At 28.7% G+C, this 24,931-nt stretch overlaps 1 protein-coding gene across 2 annotated transcripts in view; it reads left to right on the top strand.

Moving 5' to 3' along the window:
• Positions 1 to 12,835, top strand: part of Rgl (Ral guanine nucleotide dissociation stimulator-like) — a 401,623-nt gene extending 388,788 nt beyond the window's left edge. For both annotated transcript variants that reach the window (XM_075356812.1, XM_075356811.1), the window contains exons 13-15: positions 1,144 to 1,324; positions 3,616 to 3,750; positions 9,448 to 12,835. In XM_075356812.1, coding sequence (XP_075212927.1) covers positions 1,144 to 1,324; positions 3,616 to 3,750; positions 9,448 to 9,605 — 474 coding nt within the window. In that variant the 3' untranslated portion in view covers positions 9,606 to 12,835. The remainder of the gene's footprint in view (positions 1 to 1,143; positions 1,325 to 3,615; positions 3,751 to 9,447) is intronic.
• Positions 12,836 to 24,931: the final 12,096 nt, after the last annotated feature.

Genomic DNA, 24,931 nt, shown 5'->3' with positions numbered 1-24,931 from the left:
ATAACTTTACTATATGTTGATAAGTTACTATATGGCGTTCTATTATTATAGCGATTTTTCTGTTTTCACAGCTTCGATTGCTTATAACTTGAAAGTGAAAGCATTTATTGATAAATGATTTTTGTCATCATTTTAGTTGTAAATTTTACATTAAAATCACATATATGTGTCCACCTTTCTGTTAAAAAAAAAAAAAAAATTTTCAATGTGACAGATCCAAGATGACAGACAAAAATTATAACACACCGTAAACTAGTACTTTTGTAAGTATGTTAATCTGCTCCCTAGTATCACATAGTTTTGAAATATGAAGCCGTTTCCATACTTTAATATCAGTGTATATGTAAAAGTAAAACAATTTCATTAGTTATTGTATGCCTGCAATAAACATTTTTTCAATGTCTTTTTTTGTGATTACATTAGTATTGAAAATACATATATAAAAAAAAATTAACTATATGAAATGACTCCAAAATTCAGTAGGAAATTTTTTACAACATGTTTTCTGAATACTGCTGAATCTGGTCAAATTTAACTGTGCATTACATGAAAAGAAAGGTACCTTCAAGAATAATATTCTTCACTACAAGAATAACTGTGTAACAATAATGCGAGTTATTTTTAATTCTTTCTAATGTTTTAATTTCTTATTATATATATTTATTATATTTGTATAAATAATATTTATATTATTTATTTGTAAATTTATTTTAAATTCAGGGCTCTGTAATCTTGAAACCATAATATTATTATTTTTGGGCTATTAATCTGTCAGATAAATGGACTTAATGCAAGCAGAAAACCATTCTGAGAAAGGGGGGAATATTTTGTTTTTGAAGTTCTTATAATTTATGCAAATACTAAAACCATTAAAACTTTTAGCAGTAGTCAAGCTGATGTTATAATCGATGTAGGTTAATCAATATGTGTAGGAAAGGTAACAATTCTTTTGAAGAAAAATTGAGTGTTCTGATTTTAATGCTCAAATGACTCATTTTCTTTTAATCGGTATTGAATTTACTAAAATTTATATTATTGAAAATTCTATAATATATTTACTATTTGATTATTTATTTATTTATGTATATGCTGTTAAAATTCTGGACACTGTCTAAAATGATTGCTTCTGTGATTTTATTTCAGGCATCCCCATCACAGATGTCATCATCATCAAGCAGTTCATCTCTCGATGTATCTGTTTGTAGTAATAATACTAGTATATCTGCTGGTAACAGTAGCACTGTCACACGCAGTCCAGCTCATGTCACACCTGATTTTTATATTATTCGAGTGACCTACGAAACCGATTCTGTTGAGACTGATGGTATTATTATATACTTTTTAAACATAGATTAACTAAAATTATAGGTAGTTAATTTAAAATTTTATTTTAGGTTTCAAGTTGAAATGAATATATTTTAGTACAGGAATACATTTTCTGTGTAATTAAAGGAAAACTCAGTTTCAGATATTTGATTTTGGTTATACGCTTGTTGCTAATTAAAGCTGAAATATAATGAGCTTTGCCTTGTGTAAGAAGTCATATTACTATATCAGGTCAGCTGCTTTAACGCAATTGGAAATTAACTATTCTATATGGTAAACTTAAAATTTTAGCATTATTTTATAATATTTATTTTTATGTTAGGCTATCGTTTTACTTATATTTTAGACACTTAAGAAACATTATTAAGATGATTAAAATTCATTTTAAATGCTTTTGATTGATGTTAAAAAATGTTTCACTTACTTTTGTCAACATTTTATCTGTAATTGTCTATACCACTGTAATAATATTTATCCTTCGTGGTTCAAAGATGTGAAGATTACTCAAATAAATAGTTTTCTTTAATAAATCCAAGAAAAGAAGTCCAAATTATGTGGTCAGAGCATAATAATAATGGTGATAGATCTCTTGAAATTATCCTACTCTGAAATACTTACAAACAAAATACTGTCCTATTTTGTATAGCTTTCTTGTTATGATATACCACATACTCCTTTTTCTTTTTTTTTACAATTGGCGAAGTGACAAAAATATACAGGTTATCTGCATGCCATTTATAATTCTGTTAATTGTTTTAGCTGTATACGTTGTCATCAAAATAAAACCAAAGCTTTGTCTACTGATGTGTTGTTCTACATAATGTTTTTAAAGTAATCATGAAAATTAATCCTTTTGTCTTAATTACTTTCATTCGGATCATAAACAACATGAGTATAAAGTTAAAATTTCATCTTTTATGCAGTGATGCCATGACTGAATAAAGCAATTGCTAATCATTACTTTCTTTCCTGAGAGGTTTTTGTAGCATTTTAATCATTTCCTTCACAGTTTTGATCATTTTTCTTTTAAGAGTGACGTATTTAAGATTTATTATTGACACAAATAAAACCCATATTTAAAATTTTTTTAACCAGTTTATGAGTAGCTGTTTTTTTTTTGTTATTCCTTGTGAATTTTTCAACAGATTAATTTATGAAAATTAAAATGAGTCATGGAAAATTGATTGACAGTGAACACACTTTAGTTCAGATAAATAATCTTGTCACAATACTACAAAATTGTTCAATCAAAACACCATGCACTAACAATTTTATTAAGCCATAACAATTCAGATTGCAAGCACATCTTTACCCATATCAGCCTGAAAGGCATTCTGTATGCTTTTATTTTGTCATAATTCTATTAATTCAGTACATCTTTAGTAAGAAACAGAACTCAGCTTATCAAAGCAGAATCTGTGCTGAGAAGATAAGATACTCAGAGTTTAAGTTTTTGGTTTTTCTCAGAATTTAGGATAAGGAAGGCCCACAATTTTCAAGTGATTTCTCACTTTACTATGTCCAGTTTAATAACTTACCTTCATATGATTTTATGTATGCAGTCTAAGAAGATAACAATTTTACGTGCTTTTATGAGAAACCTGTAAAGTTTACTTAAGGGGTGGATTCTCCATCGTTTAATAACTTAACAAGATTCATTATTCATTATTCAACTCCAGTCAAGATTCATTATTTGACTCCAGTTTCAGGACTCCACCTATGTATAACTGGGTTGGCTCTAGTTCATTGAATGCAATCTGTTGTTTCTTCAGCAAATCAGCTCTCGCATCACCCTCAGACCAACTAAGTTACTAAGTCAGTTGAGATCCTGTTTGGTAGTTTTCCGTAACATACAAAATGTTCCTCCCTCATTGAATATTCTTTTTGCATCTTATATATAAGGTCTGTTAGAACTTAAGGCAGAAAATTGTGTGATTCTGCACAGTCTATGTTGTTCACATTATTGACTATTAATCTGAAAATCTAAGACATGTATAGTTATTCAGTCAAATCGAAACTCCATCTATGATTATTAGAATTAATGAATTTGTTTAAAAGTATCTGACCATTGGTTCATCTCCTTTCTTCACTTCCTTTTATTTTTTGAAATTGTGAAGGGTTGTAGATGCTGTAGAACAATCAAATTGTGATGTGCAAAATGCAAAATCCAGTTGGGTATTTATTAAAATTATTTAAATAACATTTAACAATATTATATATATTCCTCTATATTACCTTTGTTTGTTATAACTAATTTTAATACTTATAATTATTCATATTATTTTACAGGAATTGTGTTATATAAAAGTATAATGCTGAGTAACAATGAAAGAACTCCTCAGGTTATTCGTAATGCGATGCTTAAATTAGGATTAGAAGGGAATCCTGACAATTACACTCTTGCTCAAGTACTCCCAGATAAAGGTATGTTTTGTTTGTAATTTACTTTATGACACATTTGTATTTAAATAAACAGGAATAAAAATACTTTTTATAAATAAATAAAAAAATCTTTTGAATCATGTTTATTTAATTTTAAGAAATAATAATAACAATATGCAAAGAGGATCACTGGAAGTTAAGCTAACGTAAGGACTATGCATTATTTAATGTAAAGCAAGAATGAAGCTAAAGATAAAAAGAAGATTCTAAAAAATTGTAGTGGATAGTTGAAGTATGAGAGATTACTATTGATCATAAATGCAAACAATAGACAACAGACTATTACATCATGGAATAGATAATTTCGCTACAAGAAACACTTGAGAGCACAATATAAATTATATATCTACTTATAATGCGAGTTATTATATACTTATAATATATTTTACATAAATATTTTTTTTGTTGAAAATAATTCATGTATCAGTAGTAATATAAAAGCTTTTTCATCTTAATGAAGTTATTTCTCTTGGTGAACTATTTTGTAAAAGAAAGGAGTTTATGATTTTTAATTTCTGATTGCTTAATTTTTATATTAATTGTAATAGTTAAAATTTATAAATTGTTATAAGACTATTACATTGTAATATTCTTTGCAAGAGGTCTTGTCTCCGAAGTATTACATCATGTAAACCAATTATAATTAATCAATGCTTATGAAGCTTTGTTCTTTTCTATATTAATGTTCACAGTTTGAATTTATTTAAAGAAAATCTAGAAATTATGGCTAATTACACAAAAACAAATACCTTATTTTCTTTTATTTTCATAAAAGTGCAATTTCAGCATCTTTTCTTAGATGATTTTTATTCAAAAGTTGTTTTTTTTTTAAATATATTTTAAAAAAGCTAGAATTTAGTTGCTTGAATAATGTTTAAAACTTCTTAATTTCTAGTTTCAATAATGACAACAAAAAAACTGGTATTTATTACTCTCTTTGTAAATATTGATTTATTTTTTGAAAACTTAGTTTTTAACTATATTATTAGTAATGTAGTATAAAAACTATAAAAAAGAATTTCCATTAAAGAGACAGTAATCTGTGCGTCTGTTATAAACAGAGGAATACAGTCACTTTACATAAAATGGAATACAAAGAATACATTGTCCTTGTAACTGATTTGATTTGGGGCACTGACGTGACTGTATTATTTGTAAACAAAGAGCCACCATTTTTAATGGAAATTCTTCTTTCAATTTGTTTTTCCTTTCACACAGTTAACTGAAATTATGCAGTAGGATTGTTCACAGTTCAGTACAAATAAAGTTTTCTATCTTCACCAAGAGCCAAAATAGCAATTTTCTTTTTTTATGTGTAGGTTTTCTTCAAATAACTCTCATGTTAATACAGTAATAACAAAGTTTAGTATGGTATATAACTCAGCTTTTTACTCTTTAAGCGGTTCATGATAAATAACTCTAGAAAATAAGCATTTCTTTTCTGATGAATACTACCTAATATTAGTCATAACAACTAACTACTTAACAGCAAAATGTTATATAATCCTCAGTTCATAAAAGATGGACTATTCTTTAAAATGCCAATACCCTTGATTCTATAAGCAAATGTTTGGCCATAGGTGTGCATTAAGAGTGCATGAACCTATTTTATAAATATGTTGAATTCATGTTATTTAAAGAATGATTTTTATCAACTTATTTTATTTTTTGTTTTGTTTTTCTTTACTACTGAAAAACTTAACATTGCATCAATATGAAGTAACTCTGATCAATATTTGTAAGATGGTAGCTGATAATCTGAAATACTTCAAAATACATGCAAGAATTTAACATTCAGTATGAAAATAAATATATTAAAATTTTATCTAAATCATTTGAGAAGTCTTTTTTGAAGAATTCAGTTTTGATTAATTAATTTCATGTTGTGATTAATTTCTTTGGATGTAAATCCTATTATTTTTGTAAGGTTAATTGGGAAATTGAATAATTGCACTGAATAACTCAGTGCAGTAAAACATCTGGCAAATATTAATTAATGGCTGCACACCCAAACTTATACTCATATCACTACTATATAAAAATATATCTTTTTTGTTTGTTCCTGATAACCCCAAAATTACTGAATCATTCATTACAAAATTTTAACTCTAGCTTTCTTATGATCCCTTTAATGTTTACCACAGTTCAAACCTCACCAATCTACTACTACATAAATAAAAAAAAAAAGTATAAATAAATATTACTTACATATAAATGAATGAAATTCAACCTTACCAACAATTCTTGTCAGTAGTCTCTTTTCTAGTACTTTTGGTACTGAAATAAATATTATGAAGAATATGGCAGTATTAAATGGTTACAGTGAACAACAGATAAATAAATTATATTTTAAAATTAAAAATAAAGTATTTATAAAAAAAAGATAACATAAAATTATCACATAATGACTTAGAAAAATCTTATATAAAAATAGAATTTAACCCATTTTATAAATATTTTGATAAAACTTATAATCTAAAGACAACATACACCACCAACAATAAAATAATAAATTTTATAAACAATAATGATCACACTAAAATAGCAAATTCCAAAAATATAAATATCTTAGATAAACAAGGAGTCTGCAGTCTGAAATGTGAAGACTGCCATTTAGAAAATATAGGTATGACCAACCATTCTTTTTCTATTAGAGCTAAAGAGCATATTAACAGTATAAAGAAAGGATACTTGGATAAATCAAATTATGGTAGACACATATTAAAAAATAAACACAACTACAATCCCAATAATTTTATTAAAATATTAGATATTTTGAACAACTTTTATAAAACCAGAATCCTCAAAAAATTCAATATATATTGTTATAACAATAAATTAATGAATGAACAAACCAGATTCGAGGACGATAATTTATTTAAACAAATAATTAATAATTAATTATCAGGATGCCTACCTAAACTGTCTCCCTCCAACACTAATATTCATAACTACTGTCACCTTCTTACGAACATGACTAACGTTATACTATGACGAGCAGTTGTGATTTTAACATTTTATAAATTACTTTTTACATAATTTAATTTTAATGATATAAATTGAAGAATAACTTTTCCTGAAGATGGTCGAATGACCGAAAGTGCTAGAAAAGAGACTACAGACGAACTGTTGGTCTGATTGAATCATTTATTTATATATAATAATATTATATACCAGCTGTGCCATATTTAAAAAACTTAACTATAAATAAATAACCTAGAACTTCTTTTATTAAATTTAATATCATTTTAAGTTAATATCAACTTCTTTAGACAGTTATTATATATATAATTTATTAAATTTAATGTCACTGTCTATAAAAGATCAGTTTGTATTCTTATTATTTTATACAAATTTATTATTTTATTTAACAACTGAAATGATGTTGAACATTATTAATAACTGATGATGAAAGTTATTCATTCAAATTAATCTATTGTATCTGGTAAGTTGTTAATAGCAAAAACTCTTGAGAGCAATAGCCTACACACAATTACTAAAGAACTATTTACTATTTTTGAAGTTCTATATGCATATAGCTCAGGCTAAATCACAACAGGGGATAAAATACAAAACAGTGTCAAAAGCATGACTAGTGACTGAGAATACATAACTAATATATGTCAAACAATAGCCATAGAAAATTTAGAAAACTTGACAGAAAATACACTAAAAGACAACAGCCCAAAATAATGTTGATATCAAGATAAGTGATCAATTTGAAATTTACAATCCATACAAAATTTGACTAAAATAATATTTTATTATTTTTTTTCTTCAGTCATTTGATTAGTTTGATGCAGATTTCCAAGGTTCCCTATCTAGTGCCAGTTGTTTCATTTCACTATACCCCCTACCACCTGCATCCCTATCAGCTTGTTTTAAATATTCCAAATGTTGCCTGCCTGCACAATTTTTCTCCTCTACCTGTCCCTCTAATATTAAAATGACTATTCCAGAATGCCTTAATATGTAGCTTATAAGTCTGTCTCTTCTTTTAACTATGTTTTTCCAAATGTTTCTTTCTTCAGTTTGCCACAACACCTCTTCATTTCTCACTTTATCCACCCATCTGATTTTTAACATTCTCCTATAGCACCGCATTTCAAAAGTTTCTAGTCTTTACTTCTCGGGTACTCCGATCGTCCAAGTTTCACTTCTGTATAAAGCTACGCTCCAAACATATATTTTCAAAAATGTTTTCCTGACATTTAAATTAATTTTTGATGTAAAAAATTATATATCTGACTGAAGGCTCGTTTCGCCTATGCTATTCAGCATTTTCTATTGTTCCTGCTTCCTCCATCTTTAGTAATTCTTCCCAAATAACAAAATTCTTCTACCTCTATTATCTTTTCTCTTCCTATTTTTATATTCAGTGGTCCATCTACGTTATTTCTACTATATTTCATTACTTTTATTTTGTTCTTGTTTACTTTCATGTGGTAGTTCTTGCGTAGAACTTCATTCATGCTGTTCATTGTTTCTTCTAAACCTGTTTTACTCTTGGCTAGAATTACTATATCATCAGCAAATCGCAGCATATCTTTTCAACTTGTACTGTTACTTCGGATATAAATTGTTATTTAACATCATTAACTGTATAAATAATATTAAACAAACTCAAGATAGATTGTAAATATTAGTTGATTTTCTTGGCCTTCTTATTTGTATACTTCTTAGTTATTTATATACTTCTTAAAGGAGTTTTGTAAATCTTTCAATACAGATGTCTTTGTTAAAAGTGCTTTTGTTAATAGCACTAGAGAAGATCCTGCTAATTAGTCAGAATATAAACACAAAAATCCACTCAACTGTCTTGATCTCACCATGTACAAAGTAAATAACAATCATGCATTTAAAATTGACAAAAGGTCCACTACAAGAGATATTAATACACAAAACATCAAAGCACATTGTACAGCGACTTGGAAATGTAGCTTTCTTAGACCTGTTACATTGCCTAACTATACATCATTATTAGTCGACAACTTCATTGAATAACTCAATACAATAGAACAACTGGCATATTTTGATTATTAATGACTGTTCACCCTTTCTTACAGACAATTCAAATAAAATACAGAATAAATCAAAAGCATACCTAAGAAAAAATAATTGTGCATAACATGTAGTCAATTAACCATAAAAGACATACTCTTTAAAATACCAAAATTATAATTATAAAATCACCTTCTTCCTTAAAATTTTTAATTTAAAATGAAAAATTATTTTGGGAGAAATAATACTTGCTTTGGTTCATTGTCAAGAATCCATCTGTGAGATTTATCTCATTAAGTACATTTTTAGAATAATTTTGATAATTTTTTTTTAATAGATTGCTGTAGTAAGAACTCATACTGTGTTAATGTAAAGTTCTTCTGATTAGTATTTTTCAAGAAGTGGGCAGTAATGCAATGTCCTTTAAACCGAATAAAGGTTTTATTCATTTTGTGGAATCTATCTGTAGGTTTAAAAATGTATTCCATATTACAATAAATGTGTTAATTTTTTCAAGATCTGTTCAAATATTTTTGAGAAATCCACCTTTGAGATTTCTTCAAAGTAGTTCCATCTGTCGTAAAAATAGAATATAATAACTTTTTTATTTATTTTAGAAGAATTCAAATTTTTAACATTACTGTTTTGAATTATCATAGAAATTTTTTTTTTTTTCAGAAATGATTCTTCCTCAAAATGCTAATGTCTATTATGCTGTTAATACTGCTTTCAACTTAAACTTCATTCTACGGGCAAAGAGTCATGAGAGTCCTGCACAACCACCTAAACCACATAGGACAAAAAGTAATAAAAAACTACCTGTGGCTCCATCTTGAGATTTAATAAATAGTTAGGTTATTTAGTTGTTAAATATTAATTAATAAATTGTAGGCTAAGAATTATATTTTGAAAAAAATAAATTATGATATTTCTTTACACAGCTGAAAAGGGATCATTTCATTCGAATCTAAAATGACATAATACATTTTAAAATTGTTCTCTACACTTCTTAAATCACTGAGTATAACATTTAAGGTTTATCATGAGGACAACTTTGATGAACAAAGTATCCTTATCTCTTTCTTAAATATACAGCAAACCTTTATGTATTGAATATCCAAGTACAGAAATGTGAATTCTATAGATTGATATTAACTAGTGCTTATGAAAGTGTGGTTATATTTTACTGTTTGTGAAAATATTTTGTGATTTATGAAGTTAATAGAGAAAAAAATGAGAGTAAGTAATACATACTGGTTCCACTTTGTATTTATTCAACATTGTAGTTAATACAACATTTTTTTTTTCATCTTTTATGTCCGCATCGGATCACTTAAGTCAGTCTATTACTCAAATCTCTTTGAAGGGACTGTTCAGGCCTTATGGTCCTCCCAGTACTTTTTCATATGTTCTGATCTCCATGCCCTTTCTGGTGTTGAGTTTCTTTCTTGTCCTTGGTTTTTTGTTCAATTTTATCTTGTCTAAGGTGTCCTTCTGGTGTTGTAAGGCCAATTTCCCTCAAATTCTCTCTTATTCTCTGAACCATCTCCATCCTGTCTTGGTAATTTTGAATCAAGATTATACTGTACCAGCTGTTTCAGAAGTTTTGAATCTTGCGGAATCATCTCTTCGGATGTGTCTGAAGAACCCTAGTCTCCTCTAATGCGTGGCATCAGTGATGGGTTGTAACTCTTTGTACATGACTTTGTTGGACATGATCCACCACTGCCCATCATTCTGGTACTTTTTATAGATGCAAATTCTTCCAATTCTTCTTTCGATTTTCTGAAATCTGTCAGTCTTTGATTGGTCATTCAAGTAAAGTGTTTCTGCTGCATATGTGGCTTCCAGTTTTATAACAGAGTTGTGTCTTATTTTTGCATTTATGGATAAACATTTTTTAGTTTAAGTGTACCTGGTTATTTGTTTGCTCTAGCTGGTTTGTTTAGATTGAGTTTTTTTTTTGTTTAGGTTGTTTGTTATTATTTCTCAGAGTTATTTTAATTGACTTTATTATCGTTTACATTTACTTCTTTTAAATTGTGTTGCTTTTTGGGGAATAATTTCTGTCTTTAATGTAATTTTATTATATAAATTTATTTAGATTTTGATTTTTTTAATCTAGAAATTCTTGGTAACAGTTTACAAATAAACAGAAACCAACTGAAAAATATTGTAAAATTTTTTTAACTTCAATTATATTCAAACATTTTCTAGAAAAGTTACGCAAGTAATTTTTCTTTAAGATTTAAGATTTAATTTTATTAAATCTGTCTGACCAAACTTAAAAGAAATATCTAAAATCAGTACAAAACATTATTTATATTAGGTCCTATAAATTTATATAACATTTACTTATGAACATGGTTAAATATCTTTTAACATTTTTTCTCTTTTAAATAGATATCAGAAATAATTACTTTCTGTTCATTTAGAAAGGTTCCATGATTTCTTTTGCAACACTGCAGTTTTATTTATTTATTTTTATGTATATCAGTAAACAAGAGATATTGATAAAGAAAATCTTATTTAATCAGGATTTTTGAGTCTTAACTAAACACTTAAATATTGGCTCAGTTTGTCCATATAATTAACATTATTCTGTAATCCTATTGTAACAGACAATAAATATTACAAAAACATAACATGATACCCACATTTTCCTTTCTTTGATGATAAGTAAGTTGTACCAATTTAACAGAATTTTTTAAATATTATGGTGATTGCTCAAAAAGTAAGTTTTTTTAGGCTATTAAAGAGTTTGGCAAGTATTTTAACAACATTCTTTTAAATTTTCAATGGAGTCTAAACCATTATAGAGACATTATCAATGAACAGTTGCTTTTATTTATATATACACATATATATATGAAACTTCTTAAGGTGTTGCAAGAAGTAGAAATTGCTACATACTAAGTCAGGGCTATTGCGGATGATCCAATTGCTCCCTTACAGAGATCTGATACAAAGAAAAAAGGTTCTGGAAAACAGCATCCTATACCTTTTGTAGATGGCATCTCATAGTTTTTTCCTGTGTTGCACAGTTTAGTAGAATATACTGTTGAAAATTTTTGCAAGAAATTTGTATTTTTGCTACTTTGTCGGCAAATTGGACATAAGTACATATTTTTCTATAATTCAAATAATATAGATAATTTCATGCAGTACAGATTGTGAAATTTAAGGAAAACTAATTGGAGAATGTAGAAATTGTCAAACATCAGACCACACACACTTTTTTGTTGACATGATACTAAGTTATTCATCAAAGATGATCACCCAGTCCCCAAACTTGATTGTGCATCTTTGTCTTATCTTTTAGTAAACATCTGAATCAATTGCCTAACCCTATTGTTATAATATACTGTTCTAGTATTTTTACCTTAGACTTCATAAATTTATTGATGAATTTTGCTGTGTCATTTATTCCTGGTATTAAAAATACAAATTATCACCTGATTTTCCAATCAGAGTGCAGTCTTATGGAGGAAATACACGATCAACCACCATTAATCAATACAAACAATTTTTAATGTAATTGTATCTGTGACTTACCAATAAATAAAGGAAGATGTTGTTATACATGCATAAAGTGGTAATTAATTGTAGATTTATATGGTCAAACAACTTACTTTGGACAACCCTCTTGTAATTCATAATATTATTGTTATTGATATTATAATAATTATATAATAAAAACAAGCATTTCTTATTAATCATTAAAAACTATTTTTAAATATTTTATTGTAATGGTTTGGTTATACAATTTTTTGGTTACATATTTATTCTCATTTATATTTCTTTCAGTTATAAAAACAGCTTACTATAAAAATTCATTAGATAAGAACAGAATTAAAAAAAGTATTTGGTTTACCTCTTCCGCATGAAAGTAAAAAAAATACATATTTAAAAAAATGCTTATGTATCTATCCTGGTTATGATACTCAATTTTATTTTATAAAATATCATGATTTAGAAATATTTGAATAATTATAGTTTACTTTTTGTGATCTATAAGTTAATCTATAATTTGTAAATATAATATTGATTTTTGATATTTCAGTTGTAAATAATTATAAATAATTGTATAGCTGTCTCTCTACTATTGTGTAAGTATGTATATTTTATGATCATATACTGTATGTGTTTTGTATAAGAAATAATATATTTAAATATTATGTATTTTGATATAAATTCTATTTAAATTGTAATATTGTATTATGTGATATTAATATTTTATTAAATAATCCTGAGTAAAATTTTAGTTTTTAATATTATGTAATAATATATTATAAATAAATATATATATGTATATATATATATCTGTCATCGAAAAAGTAACGTAAAAAATTACATTATATATCAGTTACTGAAAGAAAGATTGCTCTCCAAAATTGACTCTTTTTAATCCGAAAAGTATACGCCTCATTACTTGGGGATTTTTCATAAAAAATTGTAAAATGTTACTCATAATACAAGTTAAATCAACTTTGTTTTATCTTTTTCATATCCAATATAATGTTTTTATAATTATAGAAATTATATTTTTGTAATTAAAATACACAGAATTGTTCTTTATTGTTTAATAAAAATTTTAAAATGGCATATATATATATGCACACACACACATAATGTACATGTATATTTATATATACACACATACAATGAAAATGATGAACTCCTGTTTTTTTTGGTTTTTTTTTTATTATAAGGCTATAAATATAAATTTATATGGTTATAAATAAAAGCAGAATTTCCTGTATCCTGTATTTTTGCTAACCTGTATTTCCTATATTTTATAAACTGCTAGCCTATGGAGTACACTAATAGTAAACAACTATATTTTTCTAATTTTGTCTAATAGATATATAAATCAGATAATATAAATGAAGAGGTAAGTAAAATATTCTTAGACCCTTGATAAGAAATGATCCTAAAACTAGTTGAATCCAATATGTGACTATTATATAACGAACAGCCATATAACAATGAAGTTTAAATCCACTAAAGCAGAAAGTCGCTCAAGTTATGAATGTATAATAGTTAATATTTTGACATACTTATTTGTAATTGAAGTACCAGTAAATACCAAATTTGAATCCAAACATTTAAGTACTAAAAAAAAGGTATAGAATCTTTCTTCAGTTTTCTATATGTAAAATCTTACTTGAACTATATACACAATTTATTTCATATCTCATGTATGTACAATTTGTAAGGATTTTTTATTCTAGTTGATAAAATGTTTTAACAGTAAGTTACTTTTATTCTTTGAGAACATATTTTAAACACCTTAACAGTTTTATTATTATATGAGTAACAAATAACTTCATAATACTTTTCTTCATTTTTGTATTCATTATGTATTGTTATAATTGTTTTAGCATGTTTATGAAAGCATACATAAGTTAAATTCATTTTGTTTGTGCTTTTCTTATATAAAACTTAATAGCATATAAGTTTAAACAAGTATATTTTTAAATGCAGTTCCATACATAAAGATAAGATAAATTAACATCAGGAAAACCAAACTTATTAATTACAAGCTCTAGGAACATCCGGTCAAAATACAGTTATTACCCTATAAACAGAGATATAATTCAGCTTGTAATTCATACCTCTGTTTTAGGGTAATAACTGTATTTTGACTGGATGCTGCTAGAAATCAATCAGAACACCTGAACCACTTTCTGTAAAAAAAAGGCCATGTTATTGTTAAAATAATATCAGTTTAAAAAAATAAAGTAACTCATTACACTACATTATACTATTCTTTGTGAGAGAAAAATCTTTTCTTTTAAGAGTTATCTTATAAACCATGGAAAAAAGTTGTAACACAGTAAATTTGATGTTTTCTCTGTTAATATTGTAAATTGTAATTTTAAAGTGAAGAAAACAATATGGGGATTATGAAGAATTTGATATTAAAGTATCCTGTTTTGTCTATTTTCTTGGTAATGCAATTTCATATTCCACAACTAGTGTAAAAAAAAAATGTATAAAAATATTGTGTTTCCACATATGCTTAATAAGATTTATTTATTTTGTAATTATTAAAAAAAAATATTCTGGTGGTAGGTTTCAATATCATGATAATTTTAAACAAGATTGTGAATAAAGTAAAATTTCCTGCAATAAAGTACGGAATAATCATAAAAAAATCTTATCGGAATTAGTCGATGAAGTCATGATGACTGATTTAAATCATTAATATGCAACACTAGATTTCATTTCTTTGTTAATAATTGATTTTAAATCAATAAAAACAGTAAATGGAACATATAATAAAAATAGAATACACTTTTATTTTGGTTAGAAAATAAAAATGGCAATGAAAGATGAAAAGTTGCAAAAATTAACACAGTACTCATTGTCTTGATAAATGGTAGGTAGATTGATAGTAATTAATACTTGCTGCTTTTTCGGTTAAGAACAATAAGAGAGTTTATCAATTCATTTGTAGACTATCTCATTTCATAAAAAAATGTATTACTAATTTAATACACTGAATTTAATTTTAATATTTTATTGATTCAATTTCTTTCATTACAACTATTTTATTAAAATTTAATTTTATTCTAACGCATTCTCTCTTTTTATCTGTAATATTTATTATTAATAAATGGCATGAAATAGATGTAGTGTTCATTTTATGGATGTCTTGTGTAATGTACTAATGTGATTTTATAGTGTATTTATAAAATTGAAAGTTTGTGAATCTGTGAAAATTAATTGAACATCATCATAAAGAACACATTAATAAATAATTAAATAAATGTATCAGTATTATACTTTATTTATAATGATTATTAATGTATTTTATACGTTTAATAATTTGTTGTAAATAAACTATTACAAAATACTTCTTTTTAATTTTTATTTTAAGCTAAGTTTCATGACATATTCATCTCACTGATACCATAATTGTATTTATTTTGTATGTGTGTGTACCTAGTATGTACTGATGTCTGGTGTTATACATGTTTTGATCACTGAATAATCTTGCATCTGGTGTTATCTTTGTTACAATGTTGTTATTCAACTATTTGAGTAAATAAAAATATTGTTTTTAATTTTTTTTTAAGGTTTCAATTTTTAAATATTGTATTTACTCAGATACTATCTGCACTTATTCTCTTTAAATCTTTAAATATATGTAAAATGGTAGGGTATGCATGAATTTTCCATTATGCCAATAAATAATTTATACTAATTTGTGTAATTAAACATTTTTCTAACTAACAAAATATATCTAAATATAGTACCATACAGTACCGCTTAAGCAGATGATTCATGTTTGGAGGTATGAATAACATTTGATTATTAGTAATAAAATGTAACAGAAGCCCCTTTCAGTTAGTATTGTTTATTTTTAAACAGTTATTACGCAAGTTTCCATTTAGAAGCAGCATAGTTGTGTTAAACATTTTACAAAATTTTTTTATGATCTACTATTGAAAAAAATTTGTAAGTAATTTGCAAAGTTGTGTCAATTGGTAAACATGTTACAGGTCATAAGTATTACATACTGTAAGAAGAAAAATTACTAATAAATACCAGGCTACATGTGAAAAATTGCAAATATCAGATGCAAAGTTTAAATTTATCCAAGGGTGGGTGGGTCATTTCATGGGGTCATATGTCATATCAACTGGCATGGGCCAGTTGTAAGGAAACGTACTACCATATAGCATTACTATTCAGCTTACCATATTTTCTTGGGTCCAATCCAGGACATATTTTTGAAATTTCTTAGTCTTAACAGTTTACTGAACAGTAAACTTTATATATTCAGTTGTATTTTTCACTACACATGACTTTTTTCATAAATGGTTGTTTGTTTTAAATACATCATAAAATTCACAACAAGAAAGTTCTGAATTAATTTTAACATTTAGCAGATGTTTAACAGTAGATACTGAAAGTCTACCTCTTTTTGCAGACCAAATGTTACCCATAATTGAAAAAACTCTCAACTGGAGCACATGTCCTAGGCAAAGACATCACAAACTCAACTATTTTAGAAATATTGCAACATGAAATATCAGTCTTTTGAAACATCTTAAAAATTGCTTTCCACTTCTCTTCAATAGTATCTGGTACTTTTTTAGAAATTGAACCACAGTCTACCCTTTGGTTTAGAATTACCTGGTTCAACAATGTACGTTCATCAAATAGGTCATCAATATTTATGGGATCTTTTATAATTTCATTTTGTAAATTTATCTACTGAAACTAACTTTATCAAAACTGGTTCTGCACAACTCTTAAGTATTGGATACTAGAATTATAAAAATTATCTACGCTTGAGAAATTTTGTTGAAAAATTAATTCAGAATTTGCCTGAAATGCTTCTGTTACTGTAATAGAATTAGCTTCCAATTTCAGAACTACATTATTAAATAACTGTAGAGTACCATATAAATATTTCAAAAACAATTCGCTTTCTAGATTTTCAAAAAATCAAATAATTTTGGGCATTTCTCACGAAATAAGAAGTATGATTTTAGGACATCAAAAATGGAAAGAATTCTTTCTACTGCAGGTAACAAACTAAGCAACCTTGTGCTACTATGAGATAATACTTTTTTGTAATATGTTTCCACAAATTCACAGAACTCTTTTAAGTTTCGTTACTCTTACAGTATATATGTGAAAATATTTATAAATTTTTATAACAATAACTTCTATGTCCAGGGGTAGAGAGATTCACATGCTGTTTGTACTGAATTGTTTACAATATGGGCTGAACAACCAATTCCTAAAATAGGTCTATCTAAATCACTTTGAACTTTTCTGAACACATTTTCATTTCCCTTTCTCTTCACGCTACCAAAATTACTTTTAGTGTTATCAGCAGTATAACAAACCAACTTTTCTTTAAGGTTGTATTTTTTCACACATTGTAAAAGATACTGAGTCAGAATTTGAGCAGTTTCACCTGACACTTCATCAAAATTTAAAAGTTTAACTTGAATTCCCTCCTACAGACTGAAACATCATATAACAATCAGAACAAGTTTTACTTCACTTCTGTTTGAGCTATTCATCGTTACTGTTGTATAATTAATGTTTTCCAAAGAACACAACTCATTTTCAAATATGAATGGCAAAATAACATTAACAATAATTGCCTCAGTTTTGGTTCTAGCAGATGAAAATTTTGGATCATAACTTTTTAACCACTTTAGATATGCAGTCTGATGTCTTGAAACTTGAGTTCATGTCTAGCAGTGTGGTATGAAAATGTAGCTTCTTTAGCAGCACACTCCAGATCACTGTTATTGTTATTCCCATATCTTTGGCTTTAAAAAAATCTCTTACGCTTGCTGAAGCAATAGCATTAACACCCCTATGTTTAACTGATTTCATGTGGTCTTCAATATCATTTATTCCTTTATGTGCAACAGAAAATTCAACAGTACATAGTGTGGAATAAATATGTTCATTGTTAATGTCATTATATAATTTCAAAAATTTGTATTCCATTGCAGGTTAACATTAAACACATTTTCGTTTGCCCATTGCTAAATGATAAGATAAAAAACAAATAGAGATAGAATGATCAGAAACATGTAGACAAGTTAATTCACACACTAAAACAACATAAACACATTGCCCCTGTTGTATTGCCATATTGCTAAATGACTAAGTAAAAAGTTGTGACAAGATCTCTGTCAAAATCTACATCAGCACTTGCTCTGAGGTCGGCTGAGAGATGCATGGTCGTAAGAGAATATTTAAAAATGTGATGTCGAACATATATGTCTAAAATTAAAAAAAATCCTCGCCAGTCATAATATTCTCAGACATTTTTGCAATCCCAGACAGCACTAAAAAACCAGGACTGTCCGGGCTAATCTTAGACGTATGGCATGCCTACTACTGGATGGTTATGAATTAAAATTTTGCTTGAATTTTAGTCACATTAGTATTAGAAAATAAAAAAGTTTTTAACAAAACAGATAAGAAATGCTGATCAGATGTCAAATTTTTTAAAACGCAGATGGTTTTATCATCTGAGGAATTATCAAATGGTGCAAATGTCAGATAGAATATAAAACAGTGGATCAATAACAAGTGCACTGTTATTACAATGGATCTACTGCATGAGAACAGCATCTTGAAATTTTTTTAAATTGAGAAAGCACGTTTGTGTTTTGAACAGTTTCTGAGAGGATATCTGATAAAGATATAAAAAACAGGATTTGAGGTAGAAGCTAGTTTATGTTCCCAGTAAAATGACTTTATTACAGCCACTCAGTGTTTATATAAGTGGTCTTTTGAAGCTCATCTAAAAATTTTCATATTGGTACTTTAGCATCAAAATGATTCTAACAAGAAACATGAGAAACCTAGTCTTATTTTACCATGTGATGGATATTTTTTTCTGTTTAGCCTTCAGGAATCACCATCAGGTAAGATGATATGAAGAAGATGATATGTATGAGTGTAACTGAAGTGTTGTTTTGTACAGTCTCAGGTCGAGATTTTTTAGAGTGGTTAATGAAACCCAACCAACAAATAACACCAGTAACCACGATCTAGTATTCAAATCCATACAAAAGTACGGATTTGAAGTATAAAACACTGCAACTCTAGACTTCAAGATCAGCTGATTTGCAAAGACGTGTTCACCACTAGTCCAACCCAGTGGGTTAATGTGATTAATATTTTTTTTTTAACCATCATTAAGTACTACATCAGAGGATGAGATGAATGACAATTTTTTGTAGCATGCGAAAATGCCATGCTGACTGGGATTCAAACCCAGTACCTCCGTATGAAAGGCAGAGATGCTACCACTTGTGCCATGGAGGTTGGCAATGTGATGGATATTGGCTTCTTAGAACCTCACTTAAAATGATTTGGTGATGAAAGGGTTACATTTCCAGTACAACAAAACTAATGCTGTCTGTGTGAAGTAGCGTAGACAGTGCCAGTCTGTAGATGATGATACTTGTCTATCTGTTCTTATATATACTTTTATTGCCTCTGTTATGTATCATGCATAATGCAACAATAGGTTGTTTTTTTGCTTTAGATCTTATGCAAACAAAAATTCTGTATACTATTTGCCCATCTACAGATTATTATTTTACCATATTTATTTCTTATAAAATACATTTTACAAGAAAAGTTTTTACTGAATGAACTTCATAATACAGAAAAATAAAAAAATGTTTTAGAATTTTATAAACAAGAATATAATAAACGAAAATTAGTTGAAAAGATATAATCTTTTCCCTAAAAATTTGACCAGTAAAAACCAGCCTACATAGTATATGAGCAAATATACTAATTTATATTAAAAAAAAAAAATTTAACTTGTCAAAATGATAATGAATGATGTGATGAATTATTATATGATTTATATTTAACTTTTTTGAGTATATTCCAAACTTAGCTTATTGGTTGTACAAACTTATTTTCTATTTCAATTTTTTCTCTTCATTGTTATTTATATACAGTAAGATAAAATAATTTGGAATACAACATGTGTCCAGAACAGTACATTAATGGCTAATTTTGCCTTTGAAGTACTCCTCTTTTGGATCTATAGACTGGTTCCTATTCCTGGAACTCTTGATTCATTTATGCTATTACCCTGGATATTGCATGTAAAAAATGATTCAGAAACCTGATGTCAGCATACTGCTATAAGGGTTCAATCACTTATACACCAAATTTCATACATAGATCTTTGTTATTTTCAAGTAGCAAACAAATGAATACAGTTAAGCATGACAGAAACGGTTTTCTTTTTTTTTACATTGATGAAGTGAAAAGCTCTCAGCCTTCACCTGCTTATACAGACAGTAGAGTCAGATTGTCACCAACTAAAACCCATCTCTCTTAATACAGCATGTCTTGATACTTACCTTTCGGCATTAATCAGAGGCACGTTGCACTCACCATGGGACTTCAGACTAGCTGAGGGAGTCCGAGATATTTCAAAAGTAGCTGACTACCCTGAGGGCAAACAACCACCTCCTTGTCCAGGCTATCCCCTCCCACCTCTACCCAACAATCTTACTCTTACTTTTCCACTCTGTCCCTCTTTTCACACTTTATTGTTCTTGCATCTTTGCTTGTAGGACTGCTCTGAACCAGTTAGCACACAACCTCCATCCAGCCTTGCTATGTAACATAAACTGCTTTACTCCCTCCGGATAGCATATTCCTTGCCATCCAGCCTATCTGCCAGCCATCTTGTTGGACATGCAAAAAAAGTATGTCTAAATCCAAATGTATCTTCATCTCCACAATACCTGCATTCAACTTTGATGCTTCTTCTGACATGTCAGATCAAGGTTGTTGCTGTGACTGAGTATGCTTTGGTGTTTATTTAAACTCTATGGTGTAATGGATAATTTCCACTAATGTTGAATTTTTTACCAACTAAGGCTTTAACAGCATCTGTATCAAAAGCTTAGAGTCCTCATCATTTGTCCGTTTTCGCCGAGATCCTTCTTGGTATTTGTTGTTTGATTTAGACGTGCATGTGTTATAGAGGGCCTTATAAAGAAATCAAATTTTTGTTCTACAATACATGTATGATGAAGTGGCGACTGCTGGTATAAGGACCCTGTAACAAGCAAGGGTTTATCCTAATCCTACTTGCTCTCTTTTCAGATCAGGGATTGTAATCAGTGTTTTCATAATGGCTTGCACTTGCGTAAATGATTCAACAGCAGCTAAGAGGTGCAAAGAGTGTCAGGAGAACAATTAGGCCTCTGGCTACTTGTATCTTGCTTCAGGTATTTGCTACTTTTGTGGGCTTGCCCAACAAAGTAGTAGGTATCAGCAAGTAAGTAAGTACAATCGCTGCAAAGTAACGGCGAGCTTGAAATGGTGATGATTACTGTCCAGCGTAAAAACATGTTCCTCACTATTAGTAAACCTCTTACCAAATAATTGTTCTATTTTTAACAAATAAATGCAGCAATTTTGAAATTAAATGCAGTCAGTTAATTCTGTACTGTACATTGTAAAATGTAATAATGGATGACAAAATATTATCTATGATTAATAGAATTATTTACCGTGTAATTGCAATTACACAATAAATATTGCAATAGACGGTTATTACTGTAACATTAATTACTTACTGGAAAATAAGTTATCTGTTTAATTCCTCAGCTAGAACACTTTCCTTGCTATAATCACTATCTTCAGTGTAATTGTCACTATTATCACTGTCATTACATAAAGAGACCATGAAAGATTTATCAGAGAAACTATTAACGATTCTTGGCTCCAATATTCACCTTCGATTTTTTTAACCTTTTCACAGTAAGGTTTCCAGTGTCTTTCACATCAAATTCATTTTATCTTCCCACAGTCTCTGCAGTTCTGACATCTTGAACATTGTGTTGTGGCTCACAGCACGTCATTTTATCTCTTACCACATCATCTCAATTACTCGATTAAATTTAAATTAGAATGGTAAGGTGGAAGTCACAGAACTTGATCTCACTTCTTTCTAACAGTTCATCAAATTGGTATTATTTTCTGTTACTTTTGTTCAATTTAATTAGTTCATACAATTGTGGTTTTTTTAGCATTTTAGGCAAAAATGGAATATAATGTGTCAGTCATGTCTTGTTTCTTGCTTGATGGCTCTGGAAATTTTTCAAAGAGGGTAATACAGAGTATTGTCAATAACTACTACCGATTCAGGAGGAAGGTTACGAACTAATGTTTCTTCAGCCCATTTCAAATAATTTTTAGTATTCTTGCTATTTGGTAATCGCCACTTTTTGATTTGGCTGTCCAAGTTAACACTGCGTTTGGAATAAAGCCCATTTCACCTCCAGCGTGAATTATAATTAACTGTTCACCTATATTTATTGGTAATTGAAGTCCTGCACCACTGTCATGAGCCCATGATTTTGCTGTTGAATGAGATAAAACATAAAATTCATCTAACTATTCTATTGCCCAGTTACATTTTTCAGTCACTGATTGCCTGCAAATATGAAATCCTTTTCTGCCTAATATAATTTTTTTAAATTAAAATATTTCTCTTTTTCTTGTTTTGCACCACTCAAATCTAATTCTTTTAAAATTCTTCTTAAACTGGTTTCACTGCCATTAGAATTAACTTTAATTTTCAATTCTTTACAGCTTGACTGTTGGCAGCTCCCTTACCTTTGAGTAGAATTTATTCACAGTTTACCTAACCACAATTTTATCAAAATCATTTAATCCAGTTACTTACTGGTTTAGAACATTTCTTTTTCGGGGGTGATGATAAAATTTTCTGGCCCCTTGGATCAAAGATGTTCTGTTTTTACTTTTCTTAGGCTTTGAACCTAGTCCTGGAAATTACACAGGCAGCTGCATCTCTCTTCACACTTCTGTATAGCAATTAAATGCTTGCCATTTCTTAATTTTTCTACATCTAAAGATTCTTTCTTTATGAAATCATGCATGTTGTTTATAATTTCATGTGTCTGTCTTCAAAGTTTTTTACCTTTCACAGCAGACTTAAATTCAGCCATAACTATGCACACCTGAATGAACTACTTTAAAAAGTTTGAACCATAAACCACGATAAAATATTTTACAAAATATCGAATTATACGTTAACTGACTATGAAACAAAACACACGATACATGCCAAAAGAACTGTACTGCGAGGCAGAACCTCAGAAATGAACTTTATATACATGAAAAAGCAAAAGAGAAACGAAAATAAAATTAAAATAATTGTTTTGTATTTGAAACATGATGTCACTTTCTTAATATTGTAAACAGAAAAAAATACTTTGCTTCATAAACAACAATTGCATCATGTTTATGCTACTAAGAGATGACTAATCATGGCGTGCCAATGTTTAAGAGAACAGTAGTGTAGCAGTGATGTTTGGACTGATCATCTAAGTTCGCCATTACATGGCGGCTACTGTAGATAGATTAATGTAGCTTATTTACTTAGGGAAGCATTGGAGATTCTAAGGGAAGACCCCTCTCATCTAATGAATCATATATCACATACACACATACATCATATCATGACCTCTTGGATCAGGATTCTTTAATCCTGTTCATTACATCTTCATTGCTCACTATATCCATCTATCTTATTTAGTTTCTCCATACCCACATCTCAAAAGCCTTAATCGAATCCTTCTCCCTCTTCCTTATTGTCCATGCTTCATTCCCATACAAGACAATCCTTGCATAGCATTTAGCCAACCTCTTCCTTAAAATAGAGACTTTTATTACATAGTAATTCGCTTTTCTCACTGAAGGCTTCCTTTGCCATTGCTATCTTTCCTTTTATTTCCATTGCGCTCTTTCAGTCCTCTGTCACTGTAGTACCTAAATATCTGTACTTTCAATCCTTCCTTCACTTGTCTTATCTCTTAATCTTTTTTTTATTTACTTCTCTTGCATAGTTATTTGAAATAAAGTGGTTGTTGGGAGAAGACTGGAGTATGTTTCTGTCTTCTCCTCAAATGACGAAAGTCAAGCTAGTCAGGCAAGTATGTCCACCCGGAAACCAAAAAATAGTCTGATTAGTGATTTCATAAGCCTGGTGGCAGGGCTGGAAGTTCTATCCCTTTAGTAGCACATTTTAAGTTCAGTTGTTTCTTTGAAGGACTTTGTAGCAGTTCGCAGAAGTGATCCTGAGGTTTAAGGCAATGTTCTCTGCCTTGGGAAATGGATTTGAGGCACTTGCCCCTAAGCCAACTAAAGTCAAGGAAGTTATAATTAGAAGAGGAAGTTTCTGTTCCCGTACCAGCACCTGTGCCTATTAGGGCAGAGCAGAAATGCTATGTCAAGGTACTTAAAGGCCAGCTCAGCTCGCAAACAACCAGATGTTACCTTCCTAAAAGGAAGGAGAGTTCCACAAAAACTATTAAAGAAGAATATCAGACTGCCCTTTAGGGAAAGAGGTCAAATTTGATTAAAAACATAAAGCATACTAGGAAAGGTCTGGTAGCGAATGACAGAGACAGTTAGTGTCATTTCAGAATCAGTTGGTAGTAAAATGTTGGAGGTAAAGTTGGATCAGAAATGTTAAAGGAGGCCTGTAGTCACTGTCTATGATATAGATTGTTGCCTGTCTGAGGAGATTGTGTCTTTCATACAGGAGCAAAACACCGACTTGGATGAGGCGACGCTCAAGTGTGAGTGCAGGTTTTTTTCA

Source organism: Lycorma delicatula, chromosome 2 (genome assembly GCF_047948215.1).
Source record: "Lycorma delicatula isolate Av1 chromosome 2, ASM4794821v1, whole genome shotgun sequence".
Lineage (NCBI taxonomy): Eukaryota > Metazoa > Arthropoda > Insecta > Hemiptera > Fulgoridae > Lycorma > Lycorma delicatula.
Note: the sequence above shows the minus strand (reverse complement) of the source record. Positions and strands in the feature narration are given on the sequence as shown.